General features: G+C 54.0%; 5 protein-coding genes across 5 annotated transcripts in view; all 5 read left to right on the top strand.

The window, feature by feature from the left end:
• Nucleotides 1–764, top strand: part of PHYSODRAFT_263902 (hypothetical protein) — a gene marked incomplete at both ends in the record, with an annotated part of 999 nt that extends 235 nt beyond the window's left edge. The window contains 2 exons of the mRNA XM_009519301.1: nucleotides 36–296; nucleotides 357–764. Coding sequence (XP_009517596.1) covers nucleotides 36–296; nucleotides 357–764 — 669 coding nt within the window. The remainder of the gene's footprint in view (nucleotides 1–35; nucleotides 297–356) is intronic.
• Nucleotides 765–9,270: 8,506 nt separating this feature from the next.
• Nucleotides 9,271–11,292, top strand: PHYSODRAFT_323720 (hypothetical protein; the record flags this gene model as incomplete). The annotated part of the gene is made up of 4 exons (XM_009519302.1): nucleotides 9,271–9,444; nucleotides 9,534–9,614; nucleotides 9,694–9,777; nucleotides 9,853–11,292. The coding sequence occupies 4 exons, from the start codon at nucleotides 9,271–9,273 to the stop codon at nucleotides 11,290–11,292; spliced, it is 1,779 nt and encodes a 592-aa protein (XP_009517597.1).
• Nucleotides 11,293–11,609: 317 nt separating this feature from the next.
• Nucleotides 11,610–13,349, top strand: PHYSODRAFT_264013 (hypothetical protein; the record flags this gene model as incomplete). The annotated part of the gene is made up of 1 exon (XM_009519303.1): nucleotides 11,610–13,349. One exon carries the CDS (start codon nucleotides 11,610–11,612, stop codon nucleotides 13,347–13,349), a length of 1,740 nt encoding a protein of 579 aa, XP_009517598.1.
• A 366-nt stretch (nucleotides 13,350–13,715) lies between these two features.
• PHYSODRAFT_538348 (hypothetical protein) lies at nucleotides 13,716–17,052 on the top strand (the record flags this gene model as incomplete). Its single annotated transcript, XM_009519304.1, has 2 exons — nucleotides 13,716–15,086; nucleotides 15,708–17,052. The coding sequence occupies 2 exons, from the start codon at nucleotides 13,716–13,718 to the stop codon at nucleotides 16,887–16,889; spliced, it is 2,553 nt and encodes an 850-aa protein (XP_009517599.1). The 3' UTR covers nucleotides 16,890–17,052.
• A 278-nt stretch (nucleotides 17,053–17,330) lies between these two features.
• Nucleotides 17,331–18,026, top strand: PHYSODRAFT_477336 (hypothetical protein; the record flags this gene model as incomplete). The annotated part of the gene is made up of 1 exon (XM_009519305.1): nucleotides 17,331–18,026. A coding segment is annotated over one exon (696 nt), but the record flags the coding sequence as incomplete, so codon positions are not given.
• Nucleotides 18,027–18,272: the final 246 nt, after the last annotated feature.

Consider the following 18,272-nt stretch of genomic DNA (forward strand, 5'->3'; position numbering starts at 1 on the left):
TGGAACTCCTGAAGAAGCTCGTGGAGATTGTGGAGGGCAGTATCACGAGATCGTCGCTGACCTCGGCGGAGGCAGAGGACGACTTCGACGACAAGCAGTTGACGATCAAGCAGATCATCGGGATGTCGCTGCCAGCGGACATCTTTCACCAAGTGCGCGACAAGACCACCGGGACGGACATGTGGAAGACGCTTTGCGTGATCTACGAGGGCCGGGCAAACAAGACGACCATGGCTCATCGCGCAGAGAGCATCCGGCATGAGCTGGGGATGATTAAGCTGTCACCGGGTGGAGATGTTAACAAGCATTTAAGCAAGATGTTTAATTTGCGGACGGAGTTGCTTTCGTTGAACTAGCAGTTTGATGATGTCGCCATGGTTGAGCTGATGCTGAACAGCTTGCCGCACCAGTACAGATTTGAGAGTCTGAAGAGTGGAGTGCGCTACAACAGCGCAGATGACTTCATCACGCCAGAGCGGACTCGCGAGCTGATTCGTGTTGCGGACTCTCGTCAGAAGGCATACCAGACCAAGAGCGGGACTGGACAACGCGGTAACCAGAAGATTGGTGTGACTAGCGGGGCTGGCAGTAAGGTGAAAACTGGAAATGGTGAGGACCAACAACTGGGTGGCAAATTGAAGGACTCAAAGAAGAAAAGACCCAAGAAGTGCTTCATTTGTGGGGGCACCGAGCACTTGAGGGCTGAGTGTCCTGATCGAGTGGAGGGCAACCACGGGGGCGGAGCTAATACTAATGAGCAGTAGCGGAAACCACGTGCGAACATGACGACTCGGCACGATGCGAGCCGTGATGCAGATTCGTCCAGCGAGAACGATGAGCTTGGAGACTCGGCGAGTCGGCTGGACGCTCTGATAATTGATGCAGGGTTGTCAGCTGATTCTGGTGATGCTGAGAGACTAGCGACATCGGAGGATGAGGAAGTACAGGAAGGGAATGACTCTCTTGGCCGTCATACCACCAGCCAACATGCGCGTGACCATGACGAAGGCGAAGCAAACACCAGCAGTGGCTTGTGGTACTTCGACACCACCGCGAATGTGCACGTGACAGGGAACCCCTGGTACTATGTTGCCTTTACTCCGGATCCGAGTCAGTCCCAGCATATTCAAGGCGTGACTGCTGCTTTGGCATCGCGAATTGCTGGAGTAGGCACGGTAGCGCTGATTACTATGGTTGATGGAGAACAAGCTACAGCGACTCTGAACGATGTGTTTTACGTGCCTGGTGCTACGCACGGATTGTTTCCATTGGACTAGCTGCTGAGCAGGGCTTTGATTTTGATTATGATCGTCAGTCACGGGACTTTCGAGTGCAAGATGAAGGAAGGACAGTGATTGTGGCAAGTCCACATGAGGCATCGTGGGGATTCCAGGTTACCCACCCGTCTAATGGTGATATCGTCGGACCGCAGGACCAGCTTCTGAGCAACTTCACGGCTGCGGACGGTGTGGCATCGCTCAGGCTGTGGCATGAGCGGCTGGGTCACACTTGCCCCTAGTATCTGAAGGTGATGGTCGACAAAGGGCTCGTGCGTGGCATGCTGATGAAGCAGCGCGACCTTGGCGCCTGTGACGCGTGCCACATCGGCAAGCAAAAGAAGAAGCCGCAAGAAGGTCGAGCGGAACACGAAAACGCCAAACCAAGTGGTCTACGCGGACTTGCTGATCCCGAGCAAGGACAACGGTACTCGCTTCGAAGCTGTGCTCGTCATCATGGACGGATTCTCCAGATTCGTGACGCTGCACCTGCTTACGAGTAAGTCTAGCGAAGTGGCGAACCGACACATCAAGGAGTATGTGTTGTGGGCAGAAAGACAAGCTGGTCGACACAAGGTTCGTCAAGTTTTGACGAGAACCCTCCACGTCAAATACAAAGTTTGCCAAATCCTGACAGACAAGGGTGGTGAATTTGTTGACACGGAGATGGAGTTGTGGTATAAGGCTCATGGTATCGAGCATGTTCTGGTTGGCCCGAAGAGTTCGCAGTTGAACTTATGCGAGCGGACTCATCAGTCTCTCGTGGAGATGATGAAAGCGTCGATGCACGATGCTGGATTTCCTAAGAGTCTGTGGCCTGAGGCTCTACGGAACGCGGTGTATATCAAGAACCGCATCTACAACAAAGGCACAGGTGGGGTCCCGTATGAGATGCTGTTTGGTGTGAAGCCTGACTTGCATCACGTACGCAAGTTTGGGGCGCTCGCATACGTTCACGTACCGGCCACACCAGGAAGGAAGAAGCACCATGACAATGCCAGATTGGGTTTCGTACTCGGCTACGCTGAGGACGTGATAGGCTGTAAGGTGTATTTCCCGGACAATTGCACGGCAAAATTTGTGTCGGACCTCCGTGTTGCAGAGGATGTGATGTACCGCGACAACTGTGGAGGAAGATGACTTCGAGTCTTTGCACTTTGTGCAATCTGGTGAGATCGTCGAGGACGACGACGCTGTCTTGACACTCTATGAGTCTACTATGGAGTTGGAGGCAGAAGGCAATACTGCCGCCGCGCCATCGGTGCACGAGATCATGACCGGACCGACCGTGGATCTCGAGAGAGGCGAGATGTGTGGCGCTCCGTGTGGCACTCCGAGTGCAGCTCAGACGAGTGCAGCTCCAAGTGCAGCTCCAAGCGCAGAGGCAAGTGGAGATTTGAGTGCACTTCCGAGTGGCAGTGGCCGCTCACGCACAGATACCAGGGAGGCGTCTCGAGCGACACCAGCTAGCAGTGTGGCGGATGTTGGTGGAGTGACGGCAGCACTACCCAGTGAGCCTGCAGAAATACGAAGTACGCAGATAGAAACGCAGTGTGAGCTTGATGAATTGCAGAGTGAGCTTTTGACTGGGAGTCAGGATGATCGTCCGAGTGATGACACGGAACCAGAGCAGCACTCATCCGTGATAGACTCAACTGGAACTATTGATTCACCACCCAAACACGATGTTGCTGCAACGTCCGATCCTGCATCTTGTGATGGTAGCGAGTCGGTTGCTGGTCAGTGTGGATCTGACGTAGGCGACACGGAGGAACTTGATGGTGGAAATGCAGTGGCTGCTGAAGAGGAACTTGACGATGAGGAAGCGACTACTGTTGTGAGTGTTTGTGGAAAATTGATGGGGAAACGTCAACGTGACGAGACCCCTTCTGAGGAGATTCGTGTAGAGCAGAGTGCTGAGGGCAGGAGCCAAAGCGAACTCGGCGCACTGGGCTGCGCGAGTATCATGAGCGTCGGCGCCCGGCCTACCTGCGGGACTATGTGATGAATGTGACGCAGAACACGTCACGGGTGTTGGATCAGAATAGCCGTCCGATCCGAGCAAGTGATGTACGCGTTCCTCGCAACCGCAGGGGGTCTCGACGTAGCAAGTACCGGGAGTTCTTCATATAGGCAGAGCTGGAGGAGATGGCTGCGATGAGGGCACAACATGTTCTGGAGGAGGTCGCCATCGAGGACGTGCCCAAGGACGCAAAGCCAATCAAGACGAGATTCGTGTACGATATCAAGACGGACCACCAAGGCTACGTAATTCGCTTTAAGGCGAGGCTGGTTGCACTTGGCAACTGCCAGCGCCCTGGAATCGATTTCGGTGATACGTTCTCGCCTGTGGCTCGTATGTCTTCGTTTCGTTTGATGGTTGGACTAGCAGGAGCACTGAATCTGACGCTCTATGGCGGAGACATCAATACAGCATACCTGAACGCGAAGCTAGGAATACGGCAGTATGTGAGGTCGATTGAGGGGTTCCCCTGTGAAGTGGATGGACACATCTACGTGGTAGTGAAGGCATTGTATGGGTTGAGACAGTCTGGACGTGAATGGAACACCGAGTTGAACCGGTGGATGCTGGATCATGGCTATCAACGGTCTTTGACTGAACCCTGCCTGTACTATCATGTTGACGGTGAGGAGATCATGTTGGTTTTGGTCTATGTGGATGACATCTTGGTGGCGACCAAGGATGAAAAGCAGAAGGAGAAGTTGTTCGAAGACCTGGACAAGGAGTACGGACTCAAGGACCAGGGACTTTTGACGCAGTATCTCGGGGTGGAAGTGGAGCAAACCGCTGACCGCTTCATCATCCGCCAGAGCAAGTACGCTCGAGAAATTTTGGAGAACTTTGGCTACGTTGAGGCACACTCGGTGGGGAACCCGAAGGAGGTGAATGCCCGCCTCGTGCCGCTTGGTGATGCTGAAGAAAGCGACACCAGCTTTCCATATCGAGAGGCAGTGGGTATGTTAATGTATCTGGCCACTAGTACCCGACCTGATTTGGCGTTCGCACTGAGCCAGCTGAGTCGCTTTGTAGCAAAGCCATCCAGCAAGCATGTTGAGGCTCTGAAACGAGTCCTACGGTACCTCGCAGGTACCGTGAACTATGGAATTACGTATGACCGACAGTCGAGCGAGTCGAAGACTGTGGTGCTTGAGGGCTACTGCGACAGTGACTGGAGACCCGCAAAAGCACGACAGGTTTCGTGTTCACGCTGGCTGGTGGGGCGGTATCCTGGATGTCGAGACGCCAATCCATCGTCGCTCTATCTACGGCTGAGGCAGAGTACGTGGCCGCCTGTGAAGCGAAAATGGAGGCAGTTGCAGAAAGCAACATTCTGCAGGAAATACTGCCACACAAGTGTCTGAAGCTGCGCATTGGTATCGACAACCAAGCCGCGCACATCATGGCTACGAATCCTACCTACAGCCGTCGCACCCGGCACATTGAGTTGCGCTGGCACTTTGTGCGCGAGCAAGTTGAACGAGGCGTGATTGAACTGCACAATATAAGAGGTGAGGTGAACCCCGCTGACACTTTCACGAAGCCGTTTGACAAGCTGCGGCAGAACATGCTGGGGCTGGCCGGCATTGGTGAATGCGTGTTGGAATGCACATTGAAAACCAAGTTGAAGGTCAGAGTTGAGACCCGGGCGAAAGCTGAGACTAGGTACCTGAGAAGATTAGCAGAGCTGAGAGCTGCGGGTCGTTGCATGAGAAACGGGCTCAAGCCCGAGAGTAGTGGTAAGAGCTGGGAGGCTCAGCCATTCAATCTTTTCCTTTTTTTCCTACTAGTGGTGGCTCCAGGCCGTACGGACCAACAAGTGCACCATCCAAAACCGTGAGGTGATGCCGTCTCTCGAGAACGCGTTCCAGTGAGCTCGGTACCCCGTTCAACTCGACAGGAATCGTCAAGAATCGCGGCTACATCTACATCGACGACATCGACATCGTTAAGATCGTCGGGGTCGGCTAGCTTGCTACAACCCTCAACTTCCCGTGTGTTATGCTGTAAACCAGTTTCTTCTTACTAATAGCGGTGCACCATTTCCGGGCAGATGCTGCGGCTGCGAAGCAGGCGCAGGAGATGCCCTTGGGTCGTACGGGTCACACTGCCGAAGTATAACCAAATGATTTGTTGTACCTTCCTATTCAGTATCAAACGGTCTTAATTCGTGCACTTGATCGGTCGGCTGGAAGTACAGATTCCATCTTACTCAGTTAGCGATCTCCTTACTGTATGATCACCATTAATGCGCGTTGCTCAGTTGATTGAATTCGTGTTGAGCAGGTTGTGTTTTATTATGGACGATGATATGGTGGACAAGAGAATCAGTAAGCGTTGTTTTGAGTAATGCTTTAGTGTTTTTCGGCTACTGTCTGGTAGTTAAATAAGCTATGTATGTGCACCGGCTTTCTGAAAAAACAAACAAAATACTGCCATTTACCTAGCCTAGCCTACGCGAAGCCCTAGTACCGCAGCAGTACGTCCGGTAATCAACACCTCTAGCTCTGTGAATACTTGCTCGTTTTGCTTGTGGCTAAAGGGAGAGACTTTGTTGTTCCTTCCTCCTATTATTCCAAATTGTACTTAAAAAATGTAAGAACTGAAATACTTCAAAAATGCACTACCAGCCCAAACCTCTAGTAAATTTAAGAACGGTTACTATTCGTATGAATCCGTTAAAACAACTAATAGCGGTTACCCTCAACCAATACCGTATCTCTACTTCTTTCTGTCATTGGCAGTAGAAACAAAATACCGGTATTTTTGTGGTACACCAACTTATGCCCAAGAGCGACGTAAAATCCAGAGCTGTTCCGGGCAGAGCACGGCCTTTGTGGGCTGGCCACAGCACTCCCTTTGGGGTCACTGCTACCCCAGAAAAAATAATAGGGGGTTTCAAAGTTGGGCTGAGCCTATAGACACAAGAACATAAATAGCTTTTCAGCCAATCAGATCGCGCTGTGGTTTTGCCGTTATGTCATGTTTTACTGACGCCAAAATCGAGTCCAAACGACCTAAGAGACGATTGACTTGGAATCCGACGGCTAATCTAGCCATCTCAAAGGCTTGTTCCGCCAGTAGCGCGCGCCCCGCGAAGGCACCAACTGCGGCTCCAGCGCTAGCGCCCATGGCGTCAAGCACACACCAATGCGCGTTGGCTGCGTGAAACATGGCACGCCGCGCTGGAGCAGCCAATATCCGTCCGTCGTTGAACTTGGTCCAAGCCTCACGGCTGGTGCTAGACTTGATGTAGAAGCTGCTGTTGCTGACCTTGACCTTCTTCTACTTTAAGTCTTGTCACGCGTACTTGCCCTCGACGCTCTCGTGTCTCCTGTTGGCCTGAATCACGACGCCAGTGCATTTGTACTTACCCTAGACAACGTCGCTCGTCTTGTACTGTTGTGGACTTGCACTTGGCCTGGTTGCAGGTGCTCGATTTGACCTTCGTACACTTGGCGGAACTGCACAGCCGCTTCGGGGCTTATGTTTGCTTGCTGACTCGTCGAGCTCGGAAAAGGGGGTTCAAAGTAACTTTTGAAACAGCCAATCAGGAAGGCTGGAAATTTTTATGTCTTCTGCTCAATATGTTTGGCAAAATCCTACTTTGAAACCCTCTAATATATAAAATCCTAGAATTGTCCGAGCCTAATTTTCGGACATGAATTTGTCCGAACCTGCACGGTACTACCTCCGGTCCGAAAAACAATATGCATTCACCAAATTGAACTATTAGTGACAGAACAATCAGAATGAAGGTAATATTTAGGCTTAATATTACCGCTACCAAACCGACGTTTTAGGCTAAAGCATCGACAGCCGCAGCCGCCTCAGCCGAACACGGCAAACAGCGAGGCAGGCTACCATTCCTGGTCAGGGCATCTTTTCTCAGGTGTGGGATGTTGTAGCTGTTGCCACCACCAGCAAGCATAGATGCCTCAAGCACGCTTTGCAGCGTAAGGAAGCACTTGTTGGTGGTGGCACTTGACATCTCCTCAAACGCGGCATTCACGGCCGCGATGAGCCCGTCGACGTCCCGTGTCTGCTTCCTGTACTGCAGCGACTGCAGCGGTATTTAGAGAAATATTTTCAAGGAACAATTATTTCTAGGTTCTTCTGACATAAATAATTATAATAATTTATGGACGAGCCCAACCTACTGCCATACATAATCAATAACAAAATATTGACATTTTTGTTTGATCGTTAACAAAGGCACTGAGTGGGAAGCACATAACCGGGCCATCGAGGTACATGGGTACAGAACCTGCAGGCACTCGTCTGTCTCTAGGCACTGAGTCAGGTAATATTGGTACCGAGGTTAGAAAAGAGGGGTTTTCTATTCAAATGGATTTCATAAATTTCACCAAATGTAGAGATTTTGTTGTGTGGCTCTGAATGCTTCAAGAGCTCTATGTTACACGAATGTTGCAGGAAATAGGAAGTGGTGGCAACGGTCGTTCGAATGTAAAAAGCACTTGGCGAATCTCGTATTGACCAAGAAAACAGTATGGTCACCTTGTCGCCTGCTAGTACGGGAGTTGTTGAGGACTAGGTCGCGCCAATCGGGTGTAGAGTTGCGCTAGCAACATTGACGTACCTACTAAACCACGTTATAAACCTGACAATAACGCGCTACTCTACAAACTGCACGTTACACTTATGGAGAGAGCCTAGACTTGCAGCATTGCCATGGCGACGCAAAACCCGCGTATTGTCAACTTCTATTTAACGACGCACCGAAGCGTTCAGTTACGATCTTCGCTCAATTGGCCAGGCATCCGACTGCCTCACACACTGTCAAATCGACCCTGAAAAGGCGAGTACGCATACCATTCTTAAAGAGCCTGTAGATACATCAATCAAGTATGCATAGTACCTATAGGTACCCGTACGGTATCTACAGACACACACACCAATAGGTACCCTGTCGGTATCTACAGGTACACAGACTATCAGGAACGTACACGTGTACCCTGAACAGCTTGAATAAGGCTCTGCACCCACGTATACATCTCGAGGAAGCACCACCGCGTCAACCCTTGATGTTCTTGGTATCCCTGGTCTCAAAGCTTCACCACGTCCGTGCAGCCTCGCGCAATCTATCCAGCCGTAGGTCCTGGGCGGCCCTTGCGCTTGCGCGGCGCTCTTCAAGCATTTTTGAAATCATGTTGTGGACATCTCGGAGCGTCACGTCCTGGCCTAAAGGATAGGCAGTAATACATTTAAGACCCCCCCCCCCCTCCCCCCATCGTAGCTAGAGCGGTAGCACTAACGCACCTGTCACCTCACGCAAACGCCGCATGGTCTGGCAGTTCCAGCATCGTGTTCGTTAACCTCCGAGCAGACGCCCAGGCGTTGAGCAGCGGCTGAGCGCGTCTCCCAGTCATCGCGCAGTCTCAGACACTCGCCCCAGACGCTCAGTCTACGTGCAGCCTTTGCGTAGTCTCCCAGCCCTCGCTTAGTCTGAGACGCCGACTGCCGTTCTGCGCAGCTCTGGCCCGCTCTCTCTCTCTCTCTCTCTCAAAGCCGCCTGTACCATTCCGTGTATTAACCTGCTAGCGATAGACATACACATGAGAGAATAGGACGGGGAGGAGCAGGAGGAGGAAGGGGGGACTCGCTCACTATACGTACACGAATAGCTGCCCAACCAGTCACTTGAGGTCCAAACGCGCCAAACTCCAAATGAGAGCCAGTAGAGCCAGTGGATTTTTGGAGGATGGGAGAAAGGGGAGAGAGGGGGTGTCAAGATTTCGATTTTTGAAATATCGAAAAACGTCGGTAATTAATTTGCGTAATTTACCGAACTCGTACTGTATCACTCCTTTTAAATACGATCCCACTCCGTGCCTTCAGTCAGTCTCTTTTTGTTTTTATTATGCCATAATCGGGAGCCCAATCACTGATTGGGCTCAATCTTCCTGCACAAGTTCAAATCAACTTCTTCCGCCGAGCTCCTCCCCTGTAGCCATGGCCTCGCTGTTCGGCAGCCTCCCTTCGGCGGCAATGCGCAACCACGGCCGCAGCACGGCGCTCGTGAGCTCGACCGGCAGCGGCAATGAGCGCGCGCTGCAGTGGGTCTTCGACGACGAGACCAACAACTGCATGCACTGCAATACCCCCTTCACGGTCATCACGCGCAAGGTACCGCACCGCTTAGTAAGTACTCGGCTATTAGCTGCAGTGCGATTTTACTCACGTTTAATGCATTTCCTGTTGTTGGGCGACTGCAGCATCACTGTCGTCGCTGCGGGAACGTTGTGTGCCACAACTGCTCGCCGCACAAGCGCCGCATCTCGTCCACGGACCCCTTTGTACGCTGCGTTAACTGCGGGTAAAATGGGAAGAAGGAAGCAGTCCTGATTGTATGTGCATTGTTGTGGTCTTTGGCAGCCCATGCGCGTCTGCAACACGTGCTATGCAGCGGTGGACGAGCACTTTGCGTCGCTGGAGTGGTCAGGTCACTCGTCGGCTGAGGTACAGTACGCAGTATCTTTACATTGCAAATAGTCATTGGCGTTGGCTAATTCGTGCTGTTGGTGTAATCACCAGATTCAGAGCAAGCCCGATCCGGTGATTGAAGGTCGGGTGCACATCGGACAGCTGTATGTGAAGGTGGTGGAGGCAATCGGATTACCGTCGACGGACTCAATCACGAGTGACCCGTTCGTCAGGGTGATGTTGACTGGCAAGTGGTCGCACGGACAGGAGTGGGGCAACGACCTGAAGAACATCAAGTGCACCAAGAAAAAGTCGCGAACGCTCAACCCGCGCTGGCACGAAACGTTCGTCTTTAACGTGTGTGCCCCCGGAGCGGAGTTGGTGTTGGAGGTGTACAACTACGGCCAACTAAGTCAGCCAACGAAGCTAGGCGAGGCAACGATCCCACTTTCGCAGATCATGGATCAGCGTCGACACAACAAGTGGCTTGATCTTCTGCTGCCGGAGAAGCTCCACCGCGCGGGACTCAATAACGATGCCCGAGCGGGTCGCATTCACGTCCTGCTGCACTACAAGTTCTCGCGTATGGCCGAGTTCTGCAGCTACTTCTCCTCGGAGCAAGACTACGTCTACGAATGGCCGGAGTTTCAGGCGGCGCAGCTGTACAGCAACTTTTGGGTGTTGCTGGACAACCTCTGGCCGTATCTGGAGGTGATCTGGCAAATACTTCCAACGCTCAACTGGGAGCATCCGACGCATTCGTTCATGTGCTTCGCGCTGTGTGTGTGGCTCTGTCTCTCGCTGCAGTGGCTACCGGTTGTCATCCACCTCGCGCTCATCGCGTTCGTGCTCCGCAACTACTTCGAGCTCAACTTCCACTCGTTTGCTGCGGCAACCGACGGCAAGGATCACCCAGGTAGTCCCAATGTCAATTTGGACAATGACATGAGCAACGGCTCGTTCCGCCAGTACAACCTGCCTTCCGGATTCAACCACCTCATGAACAAGATGACCCACGTAACCATTGACCAAGAGACGAAGCGAACGCTGCAGTCCGTGCAGAACAATATGGCTTGGTGGTCGAGCATCATCAACAGCCTCGAGCTCATGTTCTCGTGGGAAGACACGTTCTACACGGCGCGCATCCTTCTCTACCTCATCGTGAGCTGTGTGCTGCACATCGTGATCCCCAACAAGTACCTGCTGCTGGCCTTCGTCGTCTACCTCTTCGTGCAGTGGACCGTGCCGTTCATGTGGTTCACGCACTTCATCTACGCCATCCGCCAGTCCATCCGCTCATTGGTGCATCAACACCGTCTCCGGAGCTCGATGGCGCAGGCGGATTTGAACGCGAGGCTGCCTGGCGTTGGTCTGGGTGGTGGTCTCAGTCTGAACGACCCACCGCGAGGCATGCGCCGCACGGTCTCCAACGCCAGTGCCCGTGCTCACGCCCGCGTGTCCAAGAAGGAGGAGGCCTTCGGTGCCGCTGCGTCCGCCATCTCCGAGCGATTCGTCGTCTCAGGCGAACCAGCCCTGCGCAAGCGGCAGTGACAATGTCCCGACCATAATATATAACTCATTGCGCGCGATAGAAAGCAGTAGATAGGTAGACGATAGCGTTGCGTGCAATGCTCGAAGAGACATGGATACATTCTCGCTGTTGCACACTGCGATGACCATCGTCCGATTGTGTGTGTACCGAAATGATGGTACCGAGACCGCGGCGTCACTGACAGTGTAACGCATAGCAAAACCTTCAGCCTGGGGGGCAACTTGGTCTCCTGCGCCCGTCGCGTCTATCGTCTTTGACCGCCAGCGCTGCTGCTGCGTTGCTACCTCCTTAAGTAGTTCGTCGGGTCGGTGGCAGGATGCTGCTGCAACGCCTCGTGGTGATGCTCTACTCGCTGTGGGCGCTGCTGCAGCGCGTCAAGCACAAGAAGTGGGTCCTGCTCGTGGTCGCCAGCTTCTACATGGGCCTGCGCTCCACGCAGAAGGACCCTGTGGTGGGGAAGCCGCGCGACGTATTCATTAACCATATGATCACGGAGACCAAGGACGACGGCATCCACATGGCGCCCACGCCCGTGCTGGCGCCCTGGACCAATGCCAGCTTCGAGTGCGTGGGCTGGAAGCGCATCCAGTCGTGTCGCGAGCCGAAGCCGGAGGACGAGGAAGAGGAGACGACGCCCGAGCCGGAGAAGGACTTCCTCGGCTGCTCGGAGGAGATCGGGACGCAGATGGCAGGCTACTGTATCGTGCGGAACCGCACGTCCGGAGACCTGTACAAGCTCATGGTCAGCTCGTGCGACTCGCTGCCGAATGGCTACTACACGTGCGATATGGCGCGCGATTTCTCGGAGTTTGGGTACCATTCAGTTAAGTACGAGCACACGCCGGTGGCGCCGTCGTTGGCGTTGCCGTACGCTGCGACGAGCAAGCGACAACCGACGAATGGAGTGCTAATGATCATCTACGACCGCGTGCTGCCATCCGCCTACGCGACGATTAGGATGCTGCGTATGCAGGGCTGCGAACTGCCCGTGGAGCTCTGGTACCGGCCGGATGAAATGTCCATTGACAACCCGATCATCCACAAACTGCTGTCGGACTACAACGTGCGCATGCGCCCTATCTTCGACCGTCGCGCAATGGGCTTCCACGTCAAGCCGTACGCCGTGTACTACAGCAACTTTGACAACGTGCTGCTGCTGGATGCTGATAACTTGCCGGCAAAGGACCCGACTTATCTGTTCGAAGAGCCCGAGTTCCTGCGTACGGGCGCCATCTTCTGGCCCGACTACTGGCAGCCGTCCAACTCGCTTTTCCAGCTCTCGAACACCAGTCTGCTGTGGCAGCTTACGGGTGTGGACTACGTGGATATGTTCGAACAGGAGAGCGGCCAAGTTCTGATCGATCGACTGCGTAGCAAGCGTGCACTGGACAAGCTCATGTACTATTCGACGCACCAGCCCCGGCTACTGGAGCAATTGCACCTCATTTGGGGTGACAAGGACCTCTTCCGACTTGCCTGGCTGAATAGCAGCCAACCGTTTCACTTTATCAAGTACCCACCTGCAGTTGGCGGACTGGACCTGCAAAAGGAGAAGGGCGTCTTCTGTGGACTCGCCATGATTCAGCACGACGTACAAGGCAACCTCGTGTTCTTCCACCGCAACTCCATTAAGCTCGACGGCAAGCCGGACCAGCCGCGGATTATGAGCCACATCCAAGAGTATTCTCTGGAGGGCAACCCGCGCGACTACCGCATCTTCCAGGCAGTGTACGCCCACAAGGAGTGCTGCTACTACATCGGTACCGACTCACTGCCCGACGGTCGACCAGCTACACAAGTCACGCCCATCGACTCGACAATGTACTCATCTATTGAGGACCTCGCCATCCAGTTCTCTATTGAGGCAAGGCAACTGCTGATCGACGATGCAATGGCCAATGATCTCGGGTTCCGATCCATGCGCGTGCAGTACATCGTGGCGCTGTTCCTGCTGGCCTATGTGCTGGCCATCATCACATTCGTGTGGTGCAAGGGCCGTCCGGCACGGGAACGATTGCCCAGTCGGTGGAAACCCATAGACTCCAAGGAGAGCTAGCGAAGAGAGATACCCAAGCTTAGAGTAAGTGAGCGCAGCAATATAAGCAAAGTGCATGTGACTAGCTATCCTATCCCCCTGCATAGCTAGCCGGCTCGTGGGCCTTTAGAGCCGTGATGAACGGCAGAGCTCCGCGATGAAGGCGTCACCGCTTGCTCCCCGGCACAGTCTCCTAGCAGAAGACGCACAAAGGGCGTAAACTTAAAACCGAGTGATGTGGTACACATCACAATGATTTATGGAACTGTTACCCTTTATAAGGTGTTTAGAAGGTTGAAGTTCGATAATTTCGCCCTTTCCTCGCATCACGAGAAGAAAACCCGGCGTTTAACATTAGGCTCGAGCCCGCCCCTCCCGGTGGTGGCCATGCAGTCCGTGATGCGAGCGCGAGGCCGCGCTCTGGTCGCCACGCGGCACCCGCGCCCGTCGCGCTCGTCCCCCGCGGTTGTCGTGGCCTCGCGGTCGTGGCTGCAGCCCGCCGGCGTGCAGCGTGTGGCTCTTTGGACGTCGTCTCCGTCCTCTCGCTCGAGTCCTGAGTTCCCAGCTTCCGAGTTCGAGCAGAGCGAGGGCCGCAGTCCTCTGTGGATGGGCCTTGCGCTAGCAGCGGCGGCCATGACGTTCGCGGTTAAAGAGGCGGCGGCGGGCGTGAAGGAACCAGCGGAGGAGCCCAAGGAGGACCCTAAAGAGATCGCCAAGGACATCCACGACCACAAGGAGGAGGTGAAGGCTGCAGTTAAGAAGAACGAGATCAAGAAACGCACGCTGAGAAAGAGAAAGACCAGCGTGAGAGACGGCAAGATGGTGGTGAGCACGGCGGCGGTGCGGGGCGACCGCGCGTACATGGAAGACACGTCGTATGTCTCTTCCTGCAAGCGGTTCGCAGCGGTGTACGACGGCCACGGAGGCTCTGCCGTCTCGCAGTATCTTCGCAACCAGCTCTTCTCGATGATTGCACCGGAATTGGTCCAGTTGGACCAGGAGATTCTCGCCGAAAACAAGGGCGAGAAGAGCGTGATGGCCAAGTCCAGTCGACGCCAGAAGGTCGCAACCATGCTGCAGGAGGCGGTGAGCAAGCTGGACCAGGAGGTGATTGTCAAGAACGAGTGGAAGTTCCAAGGCTCGACGGCGGTCGGGGTGCTGCTGTTTGACGACGTGCTGTACTCGCTCAATGTGGGAGACAGTCGAGCGGTGTTGTGTCGGTCAGGAGACGCAGTGGACCTCACGCGGGATCACAAGCCCAACGACCCTCAGGAACGTGCTAGGATCGAGTCTCTAGGAGGTCGTGTCCAGTGGTATGGCTACGTGGACGCTCAAGGCGAACCGATCGAGCCGTACGGCGCGTACAGAGTGAATGGCAATCTGGCGGTGGCGCGGGCTATCGGAGACCGCGACTCGCGGCCATTTGTGATCGGCGAGGCCGAGATTCGCCAGTACGACCTCGAGTACGACAAGGACGAGTTCATTGTGATCGCGTCGGACGGGCTCTGGGACGTGTTCACTAGCAGTGAGGTGGTGGAGTTCGTGCAGGACGTCATGAGTGGCGAGCTGGGCGGACGCGAGGCCTGGAGAAGCGGCGGCCACAGCGACACTCGCGTGCCCATTTTCGAGTGGTCGCAGCAGTACACGAGCGACAGGTCCATGATCAAGGCCGCGCGGCGGCGACGGAAGGTGCAGATCGCCAAATATCTCGTGCAAGAAGCGCTCTTCCGGGGCACCTCGGACAATGTGTCCGTCGTGGTGGTCTGGCTGCGCTAACACCGTCATTCTCAGATAGGTTTCCCCCATGATGTGCGGCATTGGCATCCTCCACGACGTCGGGTTACGGCCAGCACGGCATTTTAATCGTTGCGTGACGTAAGCTATCTTGATTTTGTATTCTGATAAAAAAATGAACATCTTTTTTTCCTTTCGACATGCGAAACTGAAAAAAAAGCAACTTGACCCTGTTGAAGTGCTTTGCAGAGTGGATTCTGCGTTGGGAACGTGGTGTGTGACACACCACAGCTCAAATTTCGTCCAGACGCAGGTGCTGCATCTTGTTGAGGCAACCCGCGTGCGCTTACTGCGGCGGCGTGCCTCACGTCGAATCCAGCTCTTCTGACACAGGCTCTCCTGTGTCGTCGGGCGGAATAAGGTCCCAGCCAGTCTGCGATCGAGCGGAACGTTCGTCTGACTGAGGCACCTACACTTGCGCTGAGTATGCTCAACGTCAAAGTGACCATCACTCAGATCACCGGCTTTTCGACCAATGACGAGGCGGCAGAGCGCGAATTTTCTCTCTCCAAAAAAGACTGTGCGTCGGACATAGTCTCAGGTCAAGTGCACGGATGTGAGTTCATTACCAAATTGACCGACTAGCGCACACTTCAACACAGCGCACTCACTCAACGCACATACACAGCAATGAGCAGCCCAACGGCTTCCTCTACTACCAGCTCCATGGACGATAGCCCGCGCTTCCAGGTGCAGAGCGACTTTGACGACGAGTTGCAGCTCCAGTTCGCTCCAGCACACGCAGGTGCTGCGCCCGTGTACGTCGCTGGCGAGATCGCGTCTCCCGTTACGCAGTACCGCGACGCGCCGTTCCAGTTCACCACAGCGCCCATGGACCGATTGGAGGAGCTCGACAGCTTCAGCCTCTTCCCTTCCGCCGATGCCAAGCAGCCGGTGATGCAGTTTGCAACGTCCAACCCCAAGCAGAAGCAGGTCATGGCGTCCCCATTGTCGCCGTCGGCGGCGGCGGAGGTGCCACTGAAGGAAGGATGGGACTCGTTCTTCGGCTCGGCGTTCCCGAGCTTCCCGTCCTTTGCAGCCCCCGAGAAGATCATGACGACGCTGCAGGACGCACTGAAACCTTTTGAGTGCTCCGTGCGTGTCGAGAACTGCTGGACTCTTCGCGTCTCGTGGCTTTGTGTGGCTGAGGAGATTGCGTTCTCCATCTCACTCTCGAAGGAACAGGGCTGTGATGGAGATAAATACGAGGTGGCGTTCCGCCGCGAGTTCGGGGACGAAATGGTGTTTCATCAGCTGGTTGAGTGTATCCGCACTCGCTGCAGCGATGTCGACGCCGAGCCGCTGTTTTTCGCCGAACCGACGTTGGAGCCGTGGCTGGATGCTGCCCAGGAGTTGAAGGGCCGACGCTACGCCATTCGCGACACTGAGGCAGCGCAACTTATCAGGGAGATGAACGCTGAGCTGGACGCAGACACACTTTACGAGGTGACCAAGATGGTCAAGAACCACTGCCGGCATCAAGGCAACCGCCGTCTGTTCCTCGAGACTAACCGAGCTGGCTTTGTCAAGGCTCTCAAGTCGATGCTCGCCGATTCGGAGGTTCTCGCGCGTTTCGCAGTATTCATCTTGCTGCAGTACGTCAAGGAGTCGTGTGACGAGGGCCTCGAGTTGTTTTCATCCGCCTTTGAACGCAACTCGGTCGAATTGTTGCTGTCCGAGCTAGAATGCCGCGAGAGCGAGAGCGTTTGCGCTCCGTTTACGATACCGATGCTTGCGGAGATTCAGCAGAGTCGGATATTCGCGTAAGAGCCGAAGTCCAGCTTCTGTTCACCGGAGAAACGCGAAACAGTGTGAATTAACCATCGACCGCTCGGTAGTGCACAATTGCACTTCGAATTTTGCTCCAGCTAACTTATTTCATAGACTACATACAGTACAACAATCACATCCTGCTTCATTGTTCACTTCTAATGCACATTGTTCTTTACCTTCATTCACATGAATCAATGGGCATCCCCGTCAACAGACCTTCACTACCGACTCATCCTGATGATTGCTCAACTGGGATCAAGCCCTAAAGGTAGTACGAGACGAGGAATAACTATCACGTAATAAGCGGGAGGACATCTCTATATTTTGCACAACTGCAACGGCGACTGACCGTGTAAAAATACTTTACGATCTCACGAAGCACTAAGAGCTGCCTGCAAGTGTTCGTTCATCTTCTCGTCGATTCCCGTGTCAATAATGAGCGACAGCTTTCACAGGCGGCTGAAAGCTTGGGCAAAGGCCTTTTCCGGTGCCTGGTTGGCGCTACAGATCACGCACTTTGGAGGGAAATACTCGATCGAACGCATGCTTGCGCTTGAGGAGTACACTCGGAAGACGTCACTAACGCGCGTTCTCCTCGTGATTATCGGCACTCCACTCCCAACCATCATCCTCGTGCTATGCCAAGAGAGCATTCCTCTGCAGAATCCCTCTGATAGCTGGAGTGTAAACTACGGCTTTTGGATACGCATGGTCACTCTTGCAGTCGGTGAAGCATGCGGTACAGTGATTCAAACAGGACGTCTTCTCGATGGAGTCTCGCTCTCTCCGACCCAGATGGTCATATTCGGCATTTGTGTGGCGACCGGTAACACTGCAGCATCCATGGTTGTGGCGGCGTACTGGGTGTTCCCAATTCCGTTCGCCAGCTTCCTGTTGTCCCCAGTTGTGGTTGCCTTCTCCGTGGGTGCATTCCGTTTGTTTGCCGGAGGAGAGAGGTGTCGACAAATACTTTCTCAACGTGAGCACCTCTATCGATGGTTTAGCTATTTTTCGGTACAAATGGTCATGGTTCTCATCTACCCAGCATACCAAGCTTTGTTTGAAGCCGTAAGTTACACCAAGTTGGAGGTGCCAGTGCTGTTGCTTCTTCCCGTTCTTAAACTCGTACTGAAGAATATGCTCACATTCACCCTTTTGCACAAGGAGGACATGATACCTGAGCAAGTGATATTCACTGTGGACTTTTTCGACGCGTTCTACTTGGCGATGTGCATGAAGAATGTGTCGTCAATTATAACAGTGGTAGCGATCATGGCTATTGATCTTGTTCAGGCGTGTATCGAGATGCAAGAAGTTCACCAGCGAACGCGTAGCATCTTAAAACGACTCCATCGGGCGCTAGGAACGAAAACGGAA

This window comes from Phytophthora sojae (assembly GCF_000149755.1).
Source record: "Phytophthora sojae unplaced genomic scaffold PHYSOscaffold_1, whole genome shotgun sequence".
In the NCBI taxonomy this organism is placed as follows: Eukaryota; Oomycota; class Peronosporomycetes; order Peronosporales; family Peronosporaceae; genus Phytophthora; species Phytophthora sojae.